The sequence below is a fragment of the Hemicordylus capensis genome, chromosome 3 (assembly GCF_027244095.1).
Source record: "Hemicordylus capensis ecotype Gifberg chromosome 3, rHemCap1.1.pri, whole genome shotgun sequence".
Lineage (NCBI taxonomy): Eukaryota > Metazoa > Chordata > Lepidosauria > Squamata > Cordylidae > Hemicordylus > Hemicordylus capensis.
The window spans coordinates 297,729,788-297,752,214 of record NC_069659.1 but is presented as its reverse complement, the minus strand read 5'-3'; the positions used below and the strand labels follow the sequence as shown (position 1 = coordinate 297,752,214).

The following is a 22,427-nucleotide window of genomic DNA, read 5'->3' as shown; positions in this document are numbered from 1 at the left end:
GTACTGAGGTTATAGAATGACACTTCATGTTCCTTTTTTGAAAGGAAAAATTCTTAGATGATCTCATACCAATGGTTTCTATTTTCCCCTTCCTTTTATGAGCTCTGTAGGGCTTATAAGAGGCTCATGAAGGCAAAAAACTATAGGCACTACTCATTTCAATGGAAGGAAATGGGACTTGCTCCCTTGGAGAAAAATCCCAGATGCTTCAATCAGTGGGTATTAATTCACAACTATTAGGTTATATAATTAGGATGTACTGGACTTGATGGTTAATTAACTCTCAAACGGTGTACCAGTTACTAGGGGTGTACAGCAGGGTTGTCTTCTTGCCCTACTTTATTTTAAAATAATATTCTAGCTTTTTGAAAAAGTGATCAATATTTTCCAGTGAAAGCTGAAAAGAATATCTGTTTTTATGCCGATGATGCTATCTTAATTTCCCATTCACAAGTTGGATTGTGGAGGCTGTTAGGACAATTTAGTTTGCACATGAGCAACTGCAAATTAACTATGATAAAACCAAAATAACAGGGTGGAGAATGTCCAGCAGTGGAGGGAACCCAACATTGTTCATCTGACATGCAAATAATCTTAGGAAGGACTTTATTATGCAATCATGCTGAATGTGTGGAACAGTATTTTGGGGGTATGATTTGTATGTTTTCCTTGTGAATGCCTGCACTTTAGCCCTTTTTTGTCAAATAAGTAGATTGTGCTCCTGAAATTTTCAAAGAGATTGGGGAGGATGATAGTTACAGACCGCCAGTGGAGGATGATAGTTACAGACGGCCAGTGGCACTTACCTGGCTGTAGTCAGTGGGACCACTGCTCAGTATTCACTGCTCTGTAAATCACCCCTTTCCAATAACATTATTAATATAAGTTTTCACTGCATTGAAATCTCATGACCATCTTATACAGGAGAGAACTTCACAATCTAAAAAAGGCAGTAGTGCCACCTAGTGATGCTTTCATTAATCATGACCAACATTTCAGTTAGGGGTGTGCAATTCGGATTTTCGATGTTTTGATTCGGATCCGAACCGAAACACCCCTGTTCTGTTTCGTATCCGAATATGGCCCATCCGAATCACCCGATTCGATTCAGATCCGAATTAATCCAAATCCGAATAGATTTGGATTAAAAAACGGGTCCCAGAGGCAAAATAGTGGTGTGGTGTGGTAGTGCCCGATGGGTGGAGACTACCACCCAAATTTCAGGGGGATTGGGCAAAGGGCTGATTTTTGGTGAATTTTTGAAGTTTTAGTGTCTTTGGGGCAGATCAGGGGCATAACATGGGATCTGGGCCAAAAGAGTGGGGTGGGGTGGTAGTGCCTAATGGGTGGAGGCTACCACCCCAATTGCAGAGTGATTGGGCAGAGGGCTGATTTTTGGTGAATTTCTGAAGTTTACGCATTTTTAAGGTTTCCCCCCATTAGGTATAATGGAGGATGTATCGCTTCACGTCGGGGGGAAAGGGGTGGCCTAGAGCGGTGTGGGGTTGGTGGTAGTGCCGGGTAGGGGCAAGGAAGCTACCTGAATTTTTTCAAAGGATTTGTGCAGAGGGCTGATTTTTGGGGAATTGTTAAAGTTTACGCGTCTTTAAGGTTTTTCCTCATAAGTTATAATATAATGGAGCTTTCAGCAGCCCCATAAGTACACTTGGGGGGTGCTGGGGTGGCCCAGAGTGAGTGGTGGTGTAGTGCACATAGGGTGCCAACCACCCCCATGGGTTTCTAACCCATGGCGTACAGGGTTCTGTTGTTTCTGAGGTATTCTGAGTGTGGATTCTATGATAGCAAATGAGATTTTCAATGAGACACCATGAATCCACTCTTATTTGCTATCATAGAATCCACACTCAGAACACCTCAGAAACAACAGAACCAAGCACCCCATGGGTTAGAAACCCATGGGGGTGGTTTGCACCCTATGTGCACTACACCATCACTCGCTCTGGGCCACCCCAGCACCCCAAGTGCACTTATGGGGCTGCTGAAAGCTCCATTATTATACCTTATGAGAAAAAAACTTAAAGACGCATACACTTCAACAATTCACCCAAAATCAGCCCTCTGCACAAATCCTTTGAAAAAATTCAGGTAGCTTCCTTGCCCCTACCCGGCACTACCACCAACCCCACACCGCTCTAGGCCACCCCTTTCCCCCCGACGTGAAGCGATACACCCTCCAATATACCTAATGGGGGAAAACCTTAAAGACGCATAAACTTCAACAATTTACCAAAAATCAGCCCTTTGCCCAATCACTCTGCAATTGGGGTGGTAGCCTCCACCCATTAGGCACTAGCACCCCACCCCACTCTTTTGGCCCAGATCCCACGTTATGCCCCCCAATCTGCCCCAAAGACACTAAAACTTCAAACATTCACCAAAAATCAGCCCTTTGCCCAATCCCTCTGCAATTGGGGTGGCAGCCTCCACCCATTAGACACTACCACCCCACCCCACTATTTTGCCCCTGGGACCCAAAATTCGAGTAGAAGAATTTCAGATCTTTTTGCATTGAAGTCAATGGGAGGCAAAAAGGTGGGAAATTCAAATAGACGTCAAAATCCGAAACAACAGATATTCGGAGCCGAAATGGAGGTGATTCGGTTCGGCTATGAAAAATTTCGGAGGGCCAGAAGGGTGATTCGGTTTGGATCCGAATCACCCGAAATTGGCTGTTTCGGGTACAGATCGTTCTGTACCCAAAACGTTTCACACATCCCTAATTTCAGTACACTAAGACTGTCTTTAGGAATGTTTTGTTTCCGCACTGAAAAGCCCAAGCAAGTATAAATGTTTTTGGAAACCAAAATAGTGCAAAATGCATTTTTTGTGAGAAAGATAGAAACAAACTATGGTAGTTTCTACACTACAAATATAAAGCATTTCCCATACTCTGGAACAAAGCAATATATATTAGAGAAAATATATCCAAGGCAAATTTTGATCAGCAAGCAAAACAAGGGACAAAATCACAAGGTGCGGTGAAGCATTTATTGAACCCCAACAGGTGGTTTCAGCCACAAACAGGTGGTTTCAGCCACTTCAGGGCAGCAATTTACAGTATTCCAAAGAGAATTCTAACAAGTAATCTTTTGCCATCTCTATAAGCTTGTGAGAAGGCAAAGAACTACTTTTCAGAGTTCTTTTTGGAATACTATAAATCACTGCCCCTGAAGAAGGCTTCTTGTTGTTGAAACCACGTGCTGGGCGCCAATAAATGCTTCACAGCACCTTGAGATTGTGTCTCTTGTTTTGCTTTTTGGTTGGGTGCTTCCTGTTTTTTCCATCTGCAAATTTTTATCAGCACCATTCAATACATCCCAGGATTGGTCATGGCATCACTATAGCAACACACAATCCTAGAAGCAAGGAGAATTTTGGCAAAATGAGTCTTCAAGAAGATCAATAAGAAACATGAACTGGAAAAAGTTCCTTTAATTTAAAAATCCAATATATCATAACAATTAACTTTATACACTGAGTGGAGGATGTTCACTCTGACCTGTGTAATGGGGGAGAAGAGAGAAGGCATGAAAGTGGAGCAGATCGAGTCAAGAAGTGATGCTGTTTCAAAAAGTGATGACTTCCCCACTCCTCTGGTTCCACACTATGTCAATCTTGACATGATACAACACTCAGTAGATCCCATCAGTGCAAGGGAGCTGCTGGGAAACAGGATTGCTCACTGCTTGACTTCCAAGTTACTCACCCTGCTCTCACACCAGCTGTCACTTGCTATTCCCACAACTTTGACGTTTTTCAAAAGATTAGTGTGTCTTTCTTCCAACTGTCTAAACCATCTAAGGACAACAAGACGTCAAGATGGCTGCACAGTATGTACATACAATCCCAAAGATGGATTCTCTTGCTATGGCTTGCTGGGTACCTCTTTCCTAGGCCCACTGCAGCTTTCATGGTGACTTCCTCTAGCAGAGTTTAGTTGGCTGCATTGGCTCTTCAACACCAAGTGGCCCTTGGCCCAGTTGCTTGGGTTACCAGGAGTCCAGTTTAGTCTCTGTTTACCAGCATGGGCATGTCCATTTAGCCAAGGTACACCCAGCAGGAACTGATATATGGGAGTTTGAAGTTCAGCTGCTAATATGAAATTGTTCCCTTATTGGTGTTTTTTTTTTTTTTTAAAGCCACAAAGGCTAAGTACTGCTAGTAAATATACAAGCATGGTACAAAATGGCGCCCGAGAGGGGTCTTCTGGCAGCGCAGAGCTACACTAGGCGAGCAGATTTGTCTTGCACGTTGTATTCCTTGCTCTTTGTCAGTCTCCAGCTGATTAACGTTAACAGCAGAATGCCAAAGATTTTGTAACCCACTTGGAGACCGAGGTACCTGCCATGAGAAGTAAAAAAAGACTGTATGAAACTCCAGTTGTACAAACCATGAGCTGAAAGGACTGGTCTGTGCACGTTGGCATGACACCCCAAAATAAAACCACACTTTCAGGTTTGCAGCTGGAAAAACAATAAAGTCTAACAGAAAAAGGAAGGCATTGGATTAGATGTCAGGAAGCTTTTCACACAGGAAGCTTTTGAAGCCCTTTAACTCACATCTCCTCTGGAATGGAGGGGGTGCATTCACATAGCAGCTAGATTTAACCCTAGATTTAGTTATTGGGGATTGTGTTCACACACAATTTGGGTTTTTCACTGTGCATTAGAGTGTAACCCACTTTATATTTGGGGTAAAAAAAATCCACTATTTGTGTCGGTTTTTTGGGACAACTTCGAGTTCACAGTATGTAAACTCGCAGTAAAACCTGCTGTGTGTAAAAGCACTTGGAGAACTATTTTCTAGGAGAGACAGGGCAAATTCAAACACGTATACTCAATGCTTAGTGATGGTGTGAAAACATTCTGGGCGTATGTATAAATGTTTGTTTTTCTTGAGGGAAGGGGGCAGTTAGTGTAAAGAAAGGCTCACTTTCTCTGGGGCCAAGGCTCCAACAGATTTAGCAGAGGAGGAGGAGGAGTCTCTCCTTTTGATCCCCAGACACTATCAAATGGAAAATCATCTGCATTATTGAAATAAATAAAAAAAAGCAACACCAATTGCTGAAACAAGTGGCCCAATTATTTATATATATGAACTGCCTAGAGCAGATTAAGCCTTTTGCCGCCTGAAGGTGGCCAAGGATTTGCCGCTCCCACCGCTGCAGCAAGGATAGGGATGGCAAGGGGCAAGCACACCCTTCGTTCTTCTAAAAACTGCCACTGTACAGCAGGAGGAGGGCAGTGAAGGTCACACAACAGCAGCTGCGGGGGGGGGGTGTTGAGGGGGAAATCCCCCCTTTTACTTTAAAATGCCTCTGCAAAGCGGGATGGGGTGGCAGCGGGGAGGGTGGTGGTGGGGCGAGGGGAAACCCCCCCTTTACCTTTAAAGCAATGCCACTGGGTGGCAGAGCATCGAGGGAGAGCTCCTTCCAGCTCCCCTCCTCTCTCCCAAACGACAGCGCCCCCCGAGCCCCATCTGCAGCCCGTTTCGGACCTTTCTCCATATGTGTGGAGAAAGGCCCATAATGGACTGTGGATGGAGGCATGCAGTCATTTGGGAGGGAGGAGGGGAGCTGGAAGGAGCTAAAAGGTAAAAGGGGGAACTTTCCCCTTGCCTGCTGCTCCACGACCCCACTGCTGTGCAGCCTTCACTGCTCCCATCCCGTTGCGCAGCAGTGCTTTTTAGAATTGTTAGCCCTCTCTGGGGACTTTCTCCTCGCCCCCAGAGAGGGGAAGTCTAATTTGAGGAGTGACAAATTTTGCCGCTCCTGAAATTTTGCTGTTCTAGGCAAGTGCCTACTTTGCCTCTCCTTAAATCTGACACTGGCCTAGAGCTTTCGGAGTCAGCGGCATATAAATTAAACAAACAATCATAATTGGGAGGCTCTTTCCCCCCGCATCATATCTGATCTGGTAAGCAAAGAGCTGCAAATGCGAAGAGGGACTCAGAGCAAAGCAGATCCAAACCTTCCTCCCTGGAAGTATATAAAGGCAGTAGCACAGTAGTGAGAAGCACCAGTAGAGGCACACTTAACTGCTCTCCTTTCCTTGAAAGGAAAAGACATTCACAACTAAGTCCCACTTGAGGCAACACAAGTAGACAGTGATGCTGAACTAGTGCCTTTTGAGTGGCAGCCTCAACACACTTCCTTGAGCCCATTAGCCAGGGCTGGGAAGGAGAGAGTCAAGAGCAGAGTGTTTCTCCCTGCCGTAGGGACCTACAGTCGGGGGAGCTGAGTGGGGTTGCCTAGTCAGCCATGTTCTGCCTCCGCTCTCTTAACACTGTACTCAAGCAGGTTTTGGGTTGGGGCTTTTTTGGGGATGGGGGGCTTAGACAGGTCTGCAATGCACAGCCCTGCTGGAGCGTGCCTCCCACACGTAAGGAAAAAGCTGTCTTGGATCAAGGGGAGAGATCCCATCTCTTTCATTAAATCTTGGAGCCTGCCTTCTCCCATATTAACTGCTCTCCACTCCTTGAAGGGAGAATAGCCCCTGCAGTTTTCTTGTCAACTGATTTGCAGATGCATACACATCACTGATTCCCAGCTTTCTTGTCTCCTGACTTCCTTTAAAATGCAGTGATTTTCAGTGGAGAGAGAAAATTCAGTGATTTTCATACATTCAGCTGGGAATCTGTGACTTACATGCACATGCACATCTTTTCACTGGCAGCCATCCACATTTGCCTTACAAAGGGAACTGGGTAAAAGCAAGGGTGAGGGGTCCTTCCCACGGTCTGCTGTCTCCCCTAAGGAAAAGTGATGACTGCAACAGTTATACAGGGGAATTCCTGGTGCTCCAGTCTGGACCTAGATCTGAGTCACTGGAAAGCCAAAAGGCTTTCATCAAAAAGATAATGGTAATAGTAAATAATAATAATTTTAAAAATCCCCAAGTTGCAGCAAAATGATGCCAACATGCATTCACTGACATGGCCTCAGGAGCAACAATAATTGGGTCTCCCACAGAATGTTCTACAGAACAATAATTCAATAGTTCTCAGGTTCATGGGGTTTTCCATCACAGCCTTCAGGCTCAGCATGATACAGCTGCAGACCTGAGTACCCAGAGCAGGCTCAGAGCTCTGGGAGGAAGTGGGGGAGACACACAGATTCAGGTAGCAATCAGCCATGTCTGATGAACAGCCGCCTACCGGGATAACTGCATCAAGGTGCTCCAAGAGGATGGTGGCCCAAACAAAGCCACATTAAGAGCAGAGAGTCTCCCTTGCTGACCCACCAGCCTAAAAGGTTCCTAATTTCACTTCTGCTTTGCACAACCAAGGTGCGAGGGAGTATTTTTCATGCAGCAGCCTTAGATTCAAGGCTGATTTCCCTACACAGAAGGCAAGTCACTCTTTCCTCTGCTAACTTACCTTGTAGAGGCCTAACTTCCTTGGAGGAGTTGCAGGAGACACGTGTTAAATAGAAATTGGCCAGCATGACTGGCAGTCCTCAGTCAACATTAGGGAGCCGCCGGGGCTGCTGCGTGAGGTGAAAGGCAGCCCCAAGGGTAGAGCATGAGGAGGCTGCTGTGGAACAACTTAAAACTGCTTCTGGGCAGTTGTGTGCCTGCCCACTGGAGACAACGGGAGCATTGCGTGGCTGTCCAAAAGCAGTTTTAAGGTATTCTGCAGAAGCCATGTCACACTACACTGTCAGGGCTGCCTTTCAAGTTGCACAGCAGCCCTGGTGGCTTCCAAACATGGACGGAGGGCTGTCCACCATGTTGGCCACTGCGTTGAAAGCCATTTGTGAGAGCCTGCTGAGCCAACTGTCAGAGGTGAGTGTGGGTGTGGGAAAGCAGCAGTGAAAGCCCTGGTCTAACCCTCACCCACCCAAGTGGATGGAGTCCCAGCGCCCAGGTGAGAAATTGCACAGGTAGGTTACCTGCTGCGGAGCATATCATTGTCATAGTAAGTGCAGTATCCGTGCTTGTTGCATTGTTTCCTCCATGAGATACAGGAAGAGTCGATAACAGCGCCAAAGAGGGCAGGAGCTGGCAGCCAGGCTTGAAGACAAAAAGAGGGAAACGGTGAGGACCTAAAAAGGTACTACACAGCAGGGAAAGCACCCTTTCTCTGCATCGTCTACCCCCCAAAAGAAGCCTCACGGGGCTGGGTCTGATGTGGAACTTCCTTTTGCAGTTCCCTTCACCCCTTCTCTAAGGAAAGCTGAAGTCAGGCCTTCCTCTGAGCTAAGGCCTTAGGTCCAGATTTTGGATGTAGAGTACTGGATGACCAGGTGCAAAACAGCAAAGCATCACTGGGTGGCTCTGCTCCCTCAGCCGATATGAACATTTGTATTTCGAGCCGATAATTCGTTTAACGAAGGCACATTCACAGAATCTGTGCTACACTCTCCTTCTTATTGAATCCTGCATGTTTAGAATTTAAGCACCCCCTGTCTCGATTCAGAATTGGGCTCAGCAAAACCCATTAGCTCACATACAGCACAATGGTATGTGAGCCTAGTAGCATTGTAGGCATGTTAGTTGTGCAACTGTGAAAACTCCAAAAATGTCATTACATGAGAGTAAGCCAATTGGACATAATGGGTCTACTCTCATGTAGTGACATTGCCCCAATTTTCACATTTGTGCAACTTCCATAGTTGCACAATTAGTGTGCCTGCAATGGTACAAGGCTCACATATCGTTATGCTGTATGCCAGTCATAGTTTCCCCTCTCCAATTGAAAAATTGCTTGTATTTTCCTGAGTTTAGTTCCAAAGGGTGGAACTGGTGATATCTGGTTCAGCAAGCAAAATCCTCTAAGGTGTGAGGGTGCAAATCTTTCAGATAAACCAGAAGGCAACAGAGTAGAACCAGGAGTAGAGCAGACAGAAACACATGACAGCTGGTCAAACAGGTCGAATGACAGTAAGGGAGATAGCACATGCCAACGCCAGGTAAGAGACTCGGCATATATATCAATGTCAGAAGCCTCCGAGCCAAGATGAGCAAGCTGGAGTGCTTGGCTGCTAATGAAAACATAGATTGGGTACATGGGCGGAGCCACCATTGGGCAAACGGGTTCTAAGAACCTGGGCCGCCACCAATCCCAGACACGCCCCCTACATCTGATGTCAGATGCAGGGGGGGGGGCCATTAATTTGGTCCCAAACAGGGCCGCACGGCCCCATTTGGAGCTGAAACTGGCCCACGCTGCATTGGCAGTGTGGCCGAAATGAGCCGCTCCTGGTGAGCTGCTCCTGGCCGATTGATCTCCCTCCCAAATGGGGCCGCGCAGCCCCATCTAGGAGAGAGATCAGCCCGCGCTGCATTGGCAGCATGACCAGAATGGCTCTCCCTGCCTTTAAGGCAGGGAAAGTTGCTCCGGCCCAAGCTGCCCAAAACAGTGCGGGCCAGTCTCCCTTCCAAATGGAGCCGCATGGACACATTTGGGAGGGAGACCACATCCCCCGCATCTCACGTCAGACGCGGTGGCGTGGCTAGCCAGGCCCCTGTGTCTGATGTCAGATGTGGGGGACGGGGCCAGGGGGCCACGGCAGTTGCCTTACATGGGCCTCCACCAGCCTCCCTAAGCTGCTGAGTGGGCATAACAGACCTGGTGGAAAGGTGAGAACCAGTGGGACACTGTTATTCCTGGATACAAACTCTACAGAAAGTACAGGGAGGGCTGGATTGAGGGTGGATTAGCACTGTATATTAAAGAAGTGATAGAATCCAAGAAAGAAGCTAGAAAACCTAGGAGGACCAGAGTCCTCCACAGAATCATTATGGGTGACAATATAAGGACTGAAAGGAAATGTGTTACTGGGGATGTGCTAGCGTCCTCCGGATCAAAACGATGAGAGTGACCTGGAGCTGGAGAAACAAACCAGAGAAGCATCAAAGAGAGACAGAGCTGTAATAATGGGTGACTTCAATGACCCTCAAATAGACTGGGCAAATTCACGTGCAGGTATTGACAGAAAGGCCAAGTTTCTAGACATGCTAAATGACTGTGCCTTAGAAAAGTTGGTCTCAGAACCAACCAGAGAGAAGGCAGGCTTTGGACTTAATCCTAAGTGGTGCCAGGATGCAGTGTGAGATGGCAGAGATGAAGAACCATTGTGGAACAGTGACCATTGTGTGATCCAATTCAGCTTATATGTGAATGGAGAATGCCAAGGAAGTCCAACACAAATGTGAGGGACTTCAGAAGAGGAGAAAAAAAGAAGCTAAAAGAGAAAGTCATGAGGGTAAAATCACTCCAGAAAGCATGGAACATATTTAAATTCACAATAATAGAAGCTCAATTGTAATATATACCAAGAAGGAAAGGCACCACCAAGTTCAGGAAGATGTCAGCGTGGCTAACAAGTAGAGTCAGCTAAGCGATAAAAGGGAAGAAGACTTCCTTCAGAAAATGGAAGTGCTGCCCAAATGAAGAGAACAGAAAGGAACATAAACTCTGGCAAAAGAAATGCAAAGAGACAATAAGGGATGCAAAAAGAGAGTTTGAGGAGCATATAACTAGAAGTGTCAAGGGGAATATCAAAAACTTCTTTAAATATATCAGAAGCAGAAAACCTGCCTGGGAGGTGGTCGGACCCTTAGATGATGAGGGCATGAAAGGGATTATTAAGGAGTATAAGCAGATTGCAGATAAGCTGAATGAGTTCTTTGCATCTGCCTTCACGGCGGAGGACACTGACCATATCCCCACTCTTGAAATGGGTTCTCAGGCTGGGAGGCCGAAGAATTGGGCCAATTTGAGGTGACAAGGGAAGACCTTCTAAACTGTCCTGAAAAACTAAAAATTAACAAATCACCAGGGCTAGATGGAATCCAGCCAAGAGTTCTGAAGGAACTCAAATGTGAAATTGCTGATCTCCTAGCAAAAATATGTAACATGTCCCTCAATCAGGTTCTGTATCTGACTGGAAAGTAGCTAATGTGACTCCAGTTTTCAAAAAGGGATCTGGGGAGATCCAGTTAGTCAGTGACTGACCAGGAGAGATATCTTGGGGTTGTGGTGGTCAAATCATTGAAAGTCTTGACTCAGTGCACGGCAGCTATGAAAAAGGCAAATTCCATGCTAGGGATCATTAGGAAGGGGATTGAAAATAAAATGCTAATATTATAATGCATTTATACATATCTATGATGCAGCCACATTTAGATTACTGGGTACAGTTCTGGTCACCGTATCTTAAGAAGGACATTGTAGAAGTGGAAAAGGTGCAGAAGAGAGCAACCTAGAAGATCAGGGACCTGGAGCAACTTCCTTATGAGGCAAGGCTACAGAATGTGGGGCTTTTTAGTTTGGAAAAGAGGTGACTATGAGGAGACATGATAGAAGGGTATAAAATTATGCATGGAGTAGAGAGTGAACAGAGAGAATTTTTTCTCCCTCTCTTAAAACACTAGAACTAGTGGTTATCCCATGAAACTGAAGGCCAGGAAATTTAGGACCAACAAAAGGAAGTACTTTTCCCCACAGCGTGTAATTATGGAATTCTTTGCCACTGGATCTGGTGATGGCCACCAGTTTGGATGGCTTTAAAAAGGGCTTAGACAAATTTATGGAGGAGAGGTCTATCAATAGCTACTTGTCTAGTGGCTATAGGCCACCTCCATCCTCAGAGGCAAGATACCTTTAAATACAAGGGAGCAACAGGAAGAGAGAGGGTATCCCCTCACTTCTTGCCTGTGGGCTTCTCAGAGGCATCTGGTGGGCTACTGTGGAAAACCGGATGCTGGACTGGATGGGCCTTGGGCCTGATTCAGCAGGGCTGTTCTTACGTTCTTATAAAAGCTGGATCCCATTGTGATCTGAAAGACATAATCTAGAGCAGGGATTCTCAACGTTGGGTCCCCAGATGTTATTGGACTTCAACTCTCATAATCCCTAACCAAAGGCCACTGGGGCAAGGTATTATGGGAGTTGAAGTCCAATAACATCTGGAGACCCAACGTTGAGAACCCCTGATCTAGACAGAGTGTTATAGAATCTGAATGTTTCCCTTCTCCAGCCTTCCACTACCATGATCATTCCCTTTCCTTCCACCTCTGTGAGGCCTCCTCACCTCCTTTGAATCTGGACTGCTGCAATGGCAGCATCCTAGGCAATGGAAAGGCATCCTGGGAAATGGTGTTTCCCAAGGGTCCATACTAAGTATTCAGGCACCCTCAGAAAGCTACATTTATCATTTGGTGTCTAGGACACTTCCTGGCAACATTCAAGTTACCTGGAAGGGAAGGAGGTTCCATGATTTGATTACAATCAAAGATGAAAGTTAGGGTTAAAGAGCACTTGATTCATAATGCAATGGAACATTATTAAATGAACTGGTTCATATCATAAGCAAAGTAATTACAAACTTTGGCGACACCATTAATTGTAAGAAATTAAGGCAGCAAGATACATAAAACTTAAGATCAAACCAATCTCCTCGGCGGGGGGGGGGGATCAATGTTATAAAAGGAGAAACAGTACATTTCTGGCTGCCTGCCAAATTTACAGAACCAGCTGCACACCTGTCTGAGTTCTATCAGCAGCAGAGCAGCTTGTGGCCATGGCAAAGTTTTGTGTCAGTTTCCTGAATAATTCCACTCTAGGCAAAGGAAAGTATAATCTCTACCAATCAGGGGCGTACTAGAATTGAGCGAAAGGGTTCAAAGAACACGGGCCCCCAGCTCCTGAGGGCCCTCCAGCTCAATCCCTCCTTATTTTCTTCATTATCCCCCTCACTCTGGGGGGGCCACCAGAGAGAAAAATGAACACAGGCCCCCTCTCCCCTAGCTATCCCCCTGCTACCAATTCCTCTTAAGTCTATTGACCCTCCCAGAGGTCGAAAGGCTCTTGTGTGTTGCCTCAGATATCTAGGTTCCGTGCTGGATTTTCTTGACCCTGCCTTCCCACCTCAGCCCCATAGCTCCTCCTAATTATTTAGCCTCCTTCCATGCCTCCACTCACAATCACACTGGCTATACTAGGTCCTTTTGCCCCAAATCCAGTTCTATACTCGCCTTGGCCTGAGCTTCCTACACACAGCTATGGAGGGGAAGGGAAATGTAGCACTCTCCTTCAGCAAATGTAGTTGCGGGCAGCCATTTGCACACAGGCGCGTGTGTGCACACACACAGTGTGTTACTCTACCAAACATGATTCGTTCATTTTTATTTATTTTTTGCTTTAAAGAGAAGGTATGTAACAAGGGGCTGAATGCCATGTTTTAAAGGAAAGACATAACTAATGCAAGCTCCCTGCCCCTGCCTCAGTCCCTCAGTCTCTTTCAGCTCAGCTTGCTCAAACGAGTGTGGATTGCATACTTCTGATCTGCCATCTGGTAAACTCACAAGCACATTCAAGCAGAGCTCCTGAGTCAGGAAGGCACTCACCAAGCAATCTCATCAACAAGAACTGGACTCCGATGGCAAACGACTTTTCATCATAAGTCACCACCCTGTATTAGATAAAAGCATAACACATCAAAGATGAGATGAGAGACAGCATGGTGAGCTGTGTGTGTGTGTGTGTGTGTGTGTGTGTGTGTGTCTGACTAGGACTTGGGCGATTCTGGTTCAAATGCCCACTCAGCCATGAAGCTTACTGGGCGATTTTAGGCCAGCCACAGGATAACATGGCACGGGGACAGACTGTATGTCCTGCCCATATATGGCAGGATAAAAAGACAAACTAAAATACATGTGCAAGAGACTAGGCTCAAAAGTCCACATACTATTCTGGGACAAAGCTACAAAGCATGACTTCAGATTTCTCTCTGTGCGTTTCATGACTGCAGATGTGGGGGCACAGGAGCACACTTTAGCCATACTGCATATGCATTTTGTCCACAATGTGCATAATGTGCACAGGCACTTCTCCCTGTGATCAGGAACTTTGCTTTTGTAGAGTTCCTGAGTGGGAAGAGGGGTGTCTACATGCATAGGCATGTGGGTGACAGAACATGTGTGTAGGCGGAGCCTGTTCGCCTATGCATGTCCAGTCCCCTCCCTCTGAACATGGCTTGCAGGTTTGTTACCCAGAGAAGTGAGGCTTTAAGTGGGCAGCATCTTCATATAGTAGAGTGGAAAATGGCCCATATGGGGGGTTATAAAGCAGGGCCTTCTCAGTGGTGACACTCAGCTGTAAAATGTTCTTTCCAGAGAGGCCAGCTAGAATCCAAGCATCCTTCACTTTAAAAGATGCTAAAACATATTTAGAGGGCCATTCGGGATTTCTTTCACTGTTTTCTATTGGTGATGTTGTTTCAGATAATCTGTAATTTGTATGGCTCTCATGATGTTATCCCTCTTTGCAAGCTTGAGTCACTAGCTGACACACCACGCAGCAAGCTGCTCATCCAAGAGAGATGTGCACTCACTGTTTCTGAGACAGCCAAGAGCCTTTCTATGCAGCTCCCAAAGGTGGAGGCTGTGCTGTGCTTCTGGGAAGAGTTCCTGCCTGCTTGCATGTAGAAGGTTCCAAGTTTCGTCCCTGGCATCTTCAAGACACGGCTGAGAGAGACTCCTGCCTGCAATCTTGGAGAAGCTGCTGCCAGTCCGTGTAGACAATACTGAGCTAGATGATCCGATGGTCTGACTCAGTATAAGGCAGCTTTCTATGTTCCGAAGCCGTGTGTCCTCACTGCTGTGTGCACTCCATTGGGAGTAATGGCAGTAGTGGTGCGGCAGGTATGATGCACAGCTTTGGAGGCAAAGAGCAGCCTCAGCCTTTGGAACCTACATGGACAGGCTCAGAAGTGCACATCTCTCTTGGATGGGTGGCTTACTGTGTGGTATGTCAGCCACAGTTTAATGGTGAGAAAGTCAGGGAATACATGGGAGAATACACATACACATAGCCGCACGGCTGTGGATCCCCTCCCCTAAGGAGAAATTAAGGAAAATCTTGTAGATTCCGATTAAAATTAGCACTGCAGAGGTAACTCCTTGTGCTGTGCTATACACGCCCTCTGGACCCTTCCACAGCTTACCGTAACACCATCATGTATAGAGGGTTGTGACACAGGCAGGCAACCAGTGCTGCAAATGAGATGAGGAATATCACGGGCAGAAGCAAATGGGCACAGCTGAGTGGGCAGGATCCAGTCTTTGCGGAATTCTCCTTAGAGTGGATGCAGGAGCAGTTTGTGTAGATCTGGAGAAGCAGAAGAGAACATCAAGCTCATTTGAAGGGATAAATCATATCCAGGAGGAACCTTCAGGGTTCTAGCCGTGCTCCTGGTTTCTCCTGGGCCAATACAGATACATGCTTGGGCTGCCAGGGCCTACCAAGTAGATTTGTGGGAGGAAGACAGGTGACTGCATGGAACCCACTGTAGTGGACTGATGAACATGCATGCAGGACTTTTAAAACTGCAGATCTGAAAGCTTGGGATGGGTGCCAATTATTTAAGGATAGGCAAACAGGTAAAGTATGTAGAGGAGGATATTAAAAGTACAAATGCTAATACTTCATCTTAGCTAGTTTGGCTTCAGTCACAACACCACACCCCGGCCTGAATGTAAAATGGTTTTATAGGGCTTCCAAAAGATTATCAAGCTTGGATTTTAGCACCTGCCTGTGTGCAAATGATATTCCAGTAACACACAGCTAGTACTGATAGGAAGGGTCTTTGGGCTGATTTTAGGGACTTTGATGGGGTATCAGGGAAGTCTGATGGGGTTTCAGGGATGTTGGACACAAGTCACAACCAGCATCTTGAGTTGTACTTGGGAGACAGTGGGAAGCTAGAAGGTCTTGCTTTTACAATAATACTAGTGTAATTGCCTTATACCCAGTCAGACCACTGGTCTTGCTACCCTATTACTGTCAGTCCTGCATGGTAGTGGCTCTCCAAGTTCTTAAGCAAAGGTTTTTCCTGAGATAGCTTTTTTTTTTTTTTTGAAAAGTAGAGATGCTTGGATTTGAACCCTGGGCCTTTTGCACGCAAAGCAGCTGTTCTTCCACGAAGCTATTAGACTATTTGTCCCAGGCAAACAACTGAAAGTATGACACACTGGCCAAACAGCAAGCCTGCAGTAGGAGTATCTTCTGAACCAGGTCTCTCAGTCTGGAACAAACATTATTGACTTGGAGATGGAGCCATAGCTAAGTGATAGAGCATATGTCAAAGGAGGTCTCAGGTTCAATCCCTCACATCCCCAGGGGAATGTGGCAACTGGCCATCTCCAACACCAGCACAGCACCCCACCAGCACCCCAACTGTTCCACTTTTTAGATTGTGCGCCTTTTGGGACAGGGAATCATCCTTATTATTTATTTATTTTTCTATGTTAACCACTTTGCAAACTTTTGATGAAAAGCGGTATGTAGTAGTAGTAGTAGTAGTAGTAGTAATAATAGGAGGAGGAGGAGGTGGTGGTGGTAGGGCTCAGAAGGACTCCTGTCTGAAATCCAGCAGAGCCACTACCGGTCAGTGTAGACAATACTGACCTAGAGGGCTTGACTCAATATAGGACACCTTCATATGTTCAGCCATACTCCTAATCCCTTCATGTGGAGCATTCCTGTCCCAGGATCACTCATTAACTCCATCTGAACACTGTTTAGATTTGAACTCATAAAGATAAACTAGTGGACAATAAGCCACCTTTGGATGTCACATGGAACCTTAGGTATAATCACCTCAGGTTGTCCCCACGTGATGTCTGAATTATCGGAACCGCAGTTGCAGGATCCAACCGCGGTTCTCATTCATCCCTCCAACCTCCGGATGAACCCTCAGTTTGAAGTAAGGTACACTTACCAAACCAAGGCTCTGGAAGCTGCAGGGCATCTCCTGTTTGGGCAACTCGCCCAAACCAGAGTTAAGGGAGGACGTGCCTCCTGCTACTTGAATTCAATTGGCTGGCATGGCTTTCTGTCATGGGTCTCCCAGACTGCAGATAGTTATCATCTGGGAGTGTGTGGGGGTCTCAGATAGAAACTGCAGAAGTTAACCCACAGAAACCTGCAGTTAAAAGGTATGTCCAATGGTGCCCTAAAGCTTCCACATCCTTTCACTAGCTCCTCAAGTTCCCATTAGCAGGAACTACTCACTGAAACCTTGGTTATGGAAGAATTAGAGACACTGGTGCAGCCAGCATGGCAGGGAGAGAAGTATTCGACACCATCATCTCCACAGACTGGGTGGAAGAGAAACTCTGAGCAGAAACACTTTTTGTTGCACTGATCCTCTGTCAGGGAACTTGATGTGCTGCCAGAAAAAACAGACAAAATAAAATGAAATGAAATAGGATGGGTGAGAGGTGCTTTCTTGAATGCATTGGGCGATTAACCTTGGTTTCCCAGGCTCTGTTATTGTTGGGTTCTTGCCATCTAGAAGCCTGGCCTACTGCCTATAACTTACCCTCCCAAGGTATCTCTGAGGTTTGCAGTGAACTTGGCTCATAATTATTACTCACATGTACATGCAAACAGAACACTCAAACTTTTTGGGTGGAAAACCATTTGATGCCTGGAGACATCTACCTGAGCTAAACCCTTCAGTGGAAACCACAAAACACCCAAAGTGAAGAAAGCAGAAAGTCAGTCCACATTCTTAGTATAAATTACAATCCGGGCCAAGAACATGTTGGAAATGGGAATTAGACAAATTCATGGGCTGACACATATCACAGGGGAACGTGGGCAGTCCAGCCCCACCTGTGCCCCTGCTTGTGTCTATAGCACCACCAACGGTGCTGTGGAACAGGGCTGCTCCACTCCAGCTTAAAATTGTGCAACATGGCCTCCAATGGAAAGAACGGAGGCAGCATTTCCCAATTGCGACTATGGGGTAAACTGCGATAGTGCTGCTTGCACAACTGCCCATTCTCTAGTGCCGTGGCTGCCTTACAGGTCTGCAGCAGACCCGACACAGTGCACATAGGGCTCCGGACCACTGCATATCATGTCAGCCAGTGTATACATATACAGATCTGTATGTATGTTAGGGGTATGTATGGAGCTGGCATGGGCGGTTCAATTCAAATTTGAACCTAATTTGAACTGAACCACCCGATCCACGAACCAGTTCATTAGAACCAGTGGTGGGTCCGGTTTGAGCTGTTGAACTGGGTCGAACCAGTTCGAGTGCTTTGCTTGTAAAGTGGAATCTGGTGAGGATTCCCCTTTACAAGCAAAGGAGGATTCCCTGTCTAAAAAGGGGTTTGGAGGGTGGTGGGCACCTTACTGGCTATGGCAGCGGCTCCTTGGTGGCAGTGGTGGCAGTCCTCTTGGGCCAGCCAGCACTCCCTACTGCACTGCTGGCCTGCAGTATGTGTGGGCAGAGCACCAGCAGGGCTGAGAAGGGCCGCTGGTGCTGGGAAGGAGCCGCCACTGGGAAGCCGCCACTGCGACAACCGGTAAGATGCCTTCTTGCCTGTCCCCCTCCGAATCCCGTTTTAGATAGGGAATCACTTGCAGAGGGGGATCCTTACCAGATTCCCCTTTACAAGACAGACAATCGAACCAGTCAAATCAGTTGACTGGTCCCAGTTGGAACTTGGGCTGACCTCTTCTTTTGGGTGGGGCGGGGGCTGGTCCGGGTCAAGCTCAACCCGGTCAAACGGGGCTGTTTCAACTCGAACCAGGTTCACTTTGAACTTCTGCACACCCGTAATGCATTTACAGTAATTCACACATTATATCCTACACACATACAGTAGTTAGTTTCCAATTTGCACAGTGCATTTGAGGAGGCCTATATCAGATTCATTTTTATAATGAATGCAAGTACAGTCATCCACACAAACATGATTACACAGGTACAGACACCTGTATACATGCATAAGATAATGTCTGAATAGGGCAAGTGTGTCTACAATATAAGAGCCCTGAGGGACGAGACCAAGGGCTCATCTAATCCAGCATTCTGTTTTCCAACTGGAAGAGTGAGACAGAACTGTTCCTACTTATAATATGATTTGGCAATGTAATTTACAACTGGGAGTGTACATCCTTGGGAGTTTTTCACGGGACATTTCTGCAGTGCACTCAAAATGAGATGTCACAAGCTGTCAGATGGACCCTGAGCCAGCGGGGTACTGCATGGGAAGAAAATACTCTCTGAGTGTGGAGGGTCAGAAGCACACGTGATTAAAACAAAAATGAATAGGGGTCAAGAAGAGAAAGTTTTGAGAAGAATGGGGCAGAGAGGGATACCCAGAGGGCATGCTCAGGGTCTGAAAGGCATGAAATGCTTAGGAAGGGGCAATCACTGCAACCAACATTTTAGTGCAGGTGACCCTATGTGCCAGTTAGGAACATAGAAACTAGGGGTGTGCATTTTGGAATTTTCTTGTTTCGATTTGTATCCGAATCGAAACACCCCCGTTTTGTTTTGTACCCAAATTTTCTGAATCCGAATCAGCCCTGTTTTGTTTTGTAGCCGAATTTTCCAAATCCGAATCAATTTGGATTTTTAAAAAGGGTCCCAGGGCAAAAAGAGTGGGTGGTGGTGGTAGTGTCCAATGGGTGGAAGCTACGAGCCAAATTTCAAAGGAATTAGGCAAAGGGCTGATTTTTTGTGAATTTTTAAAGTTTACACATCTTTAAGAATTTTCCCATAGGGAATAATGGAGCTTCCAGCAAATGTATTGCTTCAAATCAAGGGGAAAGGGATGACCCAGAGCAGAGTGTGGTGGGTGGTAGTGCCCAATGGGGGCAAGGAAACTTCCAGAATTATTTCAAAAAAATTGGGCAAAGGGCTGATCTTTTGTGATTTGATGAAGTTTACGTGTCTAAGATTTCTCCCATAGGGAATAATGGAGGTTTAGGTTTCAGAAGCCCCATAATTCCACTTGGGGGGCACTGGGGTTGCCCAGAGCGAGGGGTTGTGTAGTGCACATAGGGTGCTAACCAACCCCATACCCACAAGCCCGTGGGGTACTGGGTTTTGTTGTTTCTGAGGTGTTCATTGTAGATTCTCTGGTAGCATATGAGATTTTCAGTGAAAAATAAGAATCCACTCTCATATGCTACCAGAAAATCTACACTCAGAACACCACAGAATCAACAGAACCCAGCACCCCATGGGTTAGCAACCCTTCCCCTGGCCAATGTGGGGTCAGTAAAGAGTGGCAAGAAGCAAAAGAGCCAATGCGGAACAAGGAGGGAATTGTCAGCAGGTCAGCCCATGATTTAGGTCACCGATCAGAAGGCTTGAAGGGTGGGAAATTCAAAGAGATGTCAAACACAAAATGGAGACTGACTCAGAGATCACCACAAAATGGAGGTCCGAAACAACAAAATGTTTTGTAGCCGAAACAGGGACATTTTGTTTTGTATACAAAACTTTTGGATCTGGAAAATGGTGTTTTGTTTTGTCTACAAAACACCCGAAACAGGCTGTTTGGGGTACAAAACGTTTTGTATCCGAAATGTTTCACACATCCCTGATAGAAACATAGGAAGCTGCCATATACTCTGGTCTGCCATATGGTCTATGGGCCATATGGTCTATGGTCTGCCATATACTGAGTCAGACCATTGTACTGTCTTCACAGACTGGCAGCGGCTTCTCCAAGTTTGCAGGCAGGAATCTCTCTCAGCCTTATTTTGGAGAAGCCAGAAAGGGAACTTGAAACCTTCTGCTCTTCCCAAAGCGGCTCCATCCCCTGAGGGGAATATCTTACAATGCTTACACTTCTAGTCTCCCTTTCATATGCAACCAGGGTGGACCCTGCTTAGCTAAGGGGACAAGTCATGCTTGCTACCACAAGACCAGCTCTTCTCTCAAGTTTTCTGCAGTATTTGTTTATTGAGAAAACAGAGCGTATTACCTATGAATTCCATTCACTTTCTGTGTGGAGCAGCCCATGAAGAAGAGAGGGAGGCAGCAGAGTGTGGAGAAAATCAGCACAATTATGGAAAACCGTGGGATGGCTTTGAGGGAGAAACCAAAGCGCTTCATGATGATGCCTCCAAAGAGCATTCCTAGAGCAGCTGCAGGCAAGTTCACAGCTCCTGCAAGGGGGAGAGAGAGTACTGATACTCAACAATGGGAAACATTGCTTAAGTATGGTGTCCCCCAAGGCTCCACACTTTCTCCAATGCACTTTAACATCTACATGAAACTGCTGGAAGAGATCATCAGGGGATTTGGAGCGGGGTGTTATCAGTATGCTGATGACACCAAGATCTACTTCTCCATGTCAGCTTCTTCAAGAGATGGCATAACTTCCCTAAATGCTTGCCTGGAAGCAGTAATGGGCTGGATGAGGGAGAATAAACTGAGACTAAATCCAGATAAGACGGAGGTACTTATTGTGTGGGGTCTGGACTCCAGCGACGATTTTTATCTACCTGTTCTGGATGGGGTCACACTTCCCCAAAAGGAACAGGTTCACAGTCTGGGAGTACTTCTGGATCCACACCTCTCCCTGGTATCTCAGGTTGAGGCAGTGGCCAGAGGGGGTTTTCTATCAGCTTCGGCTGATACGCCAGCTGCGTCTGTTTCTTGAGATGAACGACCTCAAAACAGTGGTACATATGTTGGTAACCTCCAGACTTGACTTCTGCAATGCACTCCATATGGGGCTGCCTTTGTATGTTGTCTGGAAGCTTCAGTTGCTACAGAATGTGGCGGCCAGGTTGGTCTCTGGGTCATCTTGGAGAGACCACATCACTCCTTTGTTGATAGATTTACACTGGCTGCCAATAGGTTTCTGGGCAAAATACGAAGTGCTAGTTATAAAGCCCTAAATGGCTTAGGCCCTGGGTATCTAAGAGAATGTCTTCTTCATTATGAGCCCCACGGCCCATTGAGGTCATCCGGAGAGATCCGTCTCCAGTTGCTGCCAGCTCGGCTGGTGGCCACATGGGGACGGGCTTTCTCGGTTGCTGCCCCAAGACTGTGGAATGCGCTCCCTACTAAGATATGATCCTCCTCATCTCTGACAATTTTTAGAAAGCATTTGAAAACCCACCTCTTCACTCAAGCTTTTTCAGTTCTTTAAAATTTTAAGGTTTTAATTTGTACGTGATTTTTAAATTATTAAATTGTTTTAAGTTTTTGTATATATTTTAACTTGTTTTATGCTATTGTTAACCGCCCAGAGACGAAAGTTTGGGGCGGTGTACAAATTTGATAAATAAATAAATAAATAAATAAATAATAAACAATGCTCCATCACATAATTGAAAGCAAAGTCTCTTTTAGAAATAGAAGGAAACCAGTCTTACAACTAACTCAGAGGAAAGTGCAGACTTTTCTGCCTGGCAGCAATGGCAGATTATTGCATAGGCAATATAGGCAGCAAATCTATGGTGGCAAATCTTGGGGAGCAGCATCTGGAGAGAAACTTAATTATTTTTTCCCTACCTTTAAAAATGTTGCTGTGTCATGGCGAAGCTCCACCTGCCTCCTAAACTATCACAGGAAGTGAGGTCGGCACTGGAGGATGGAGGCGAAAGAGGTCCTCCCTCAAGCCCGGCTTACTCGC

General features: G+C 46.2%; 1 protein-coding gene across 4 annotated transcripts in view; it reads right to left on the bottom strand.

The window, feature by feature from the left end:
* Window positions 1-3,435: 3,435 nt before the first annotated feature.
* SLCO2A1 (solute carrier organic anion transporter family member 2A1) overlaps window positions 3,436-22,427 on the bottom strand; it is an 85,118-nt gene continuing 66,126 nt past the window's right edge. For 2 of the 4 annotated variants that reach the window (XM_053306068.1, XM_053306070.1), the window contains 6 exons: window positions 20,766-20,949; window positions 17,041-17,197; window positions 14,972-15,135; window positions 13,374-13,438; window positions 7,913-8,033; window positions 3,436-4,362 (listed from right to left, as the gene is read on the bottom strand). In XM_053306068.1, coding sequence (XP_053162043.1) covers window positions 4,242-4,362; window positions 7,913-8,033; window positions 13,374-13,438; window positions 14,972-15,135; window positions 17,041-17,197; window positions 20,766-20,949 — 812 coding nt within the window. In that variant the 3' untranslated portion in view covers window positions 3,436-4,241. Of the gene's footprint in view, window positions 4,363-7,912; window positions 8,034-11,626; window positions 11,819-13,373; window positions 13,439-14,971; window positions 15,136-17,040; window positions 17,198-20,765; window positions 20,950-22,427 lie in introns of those variants that run through there. The other 2 variants (XR_008318848.1, XM_053306069.1) reach the window with 2 other exon arrangements.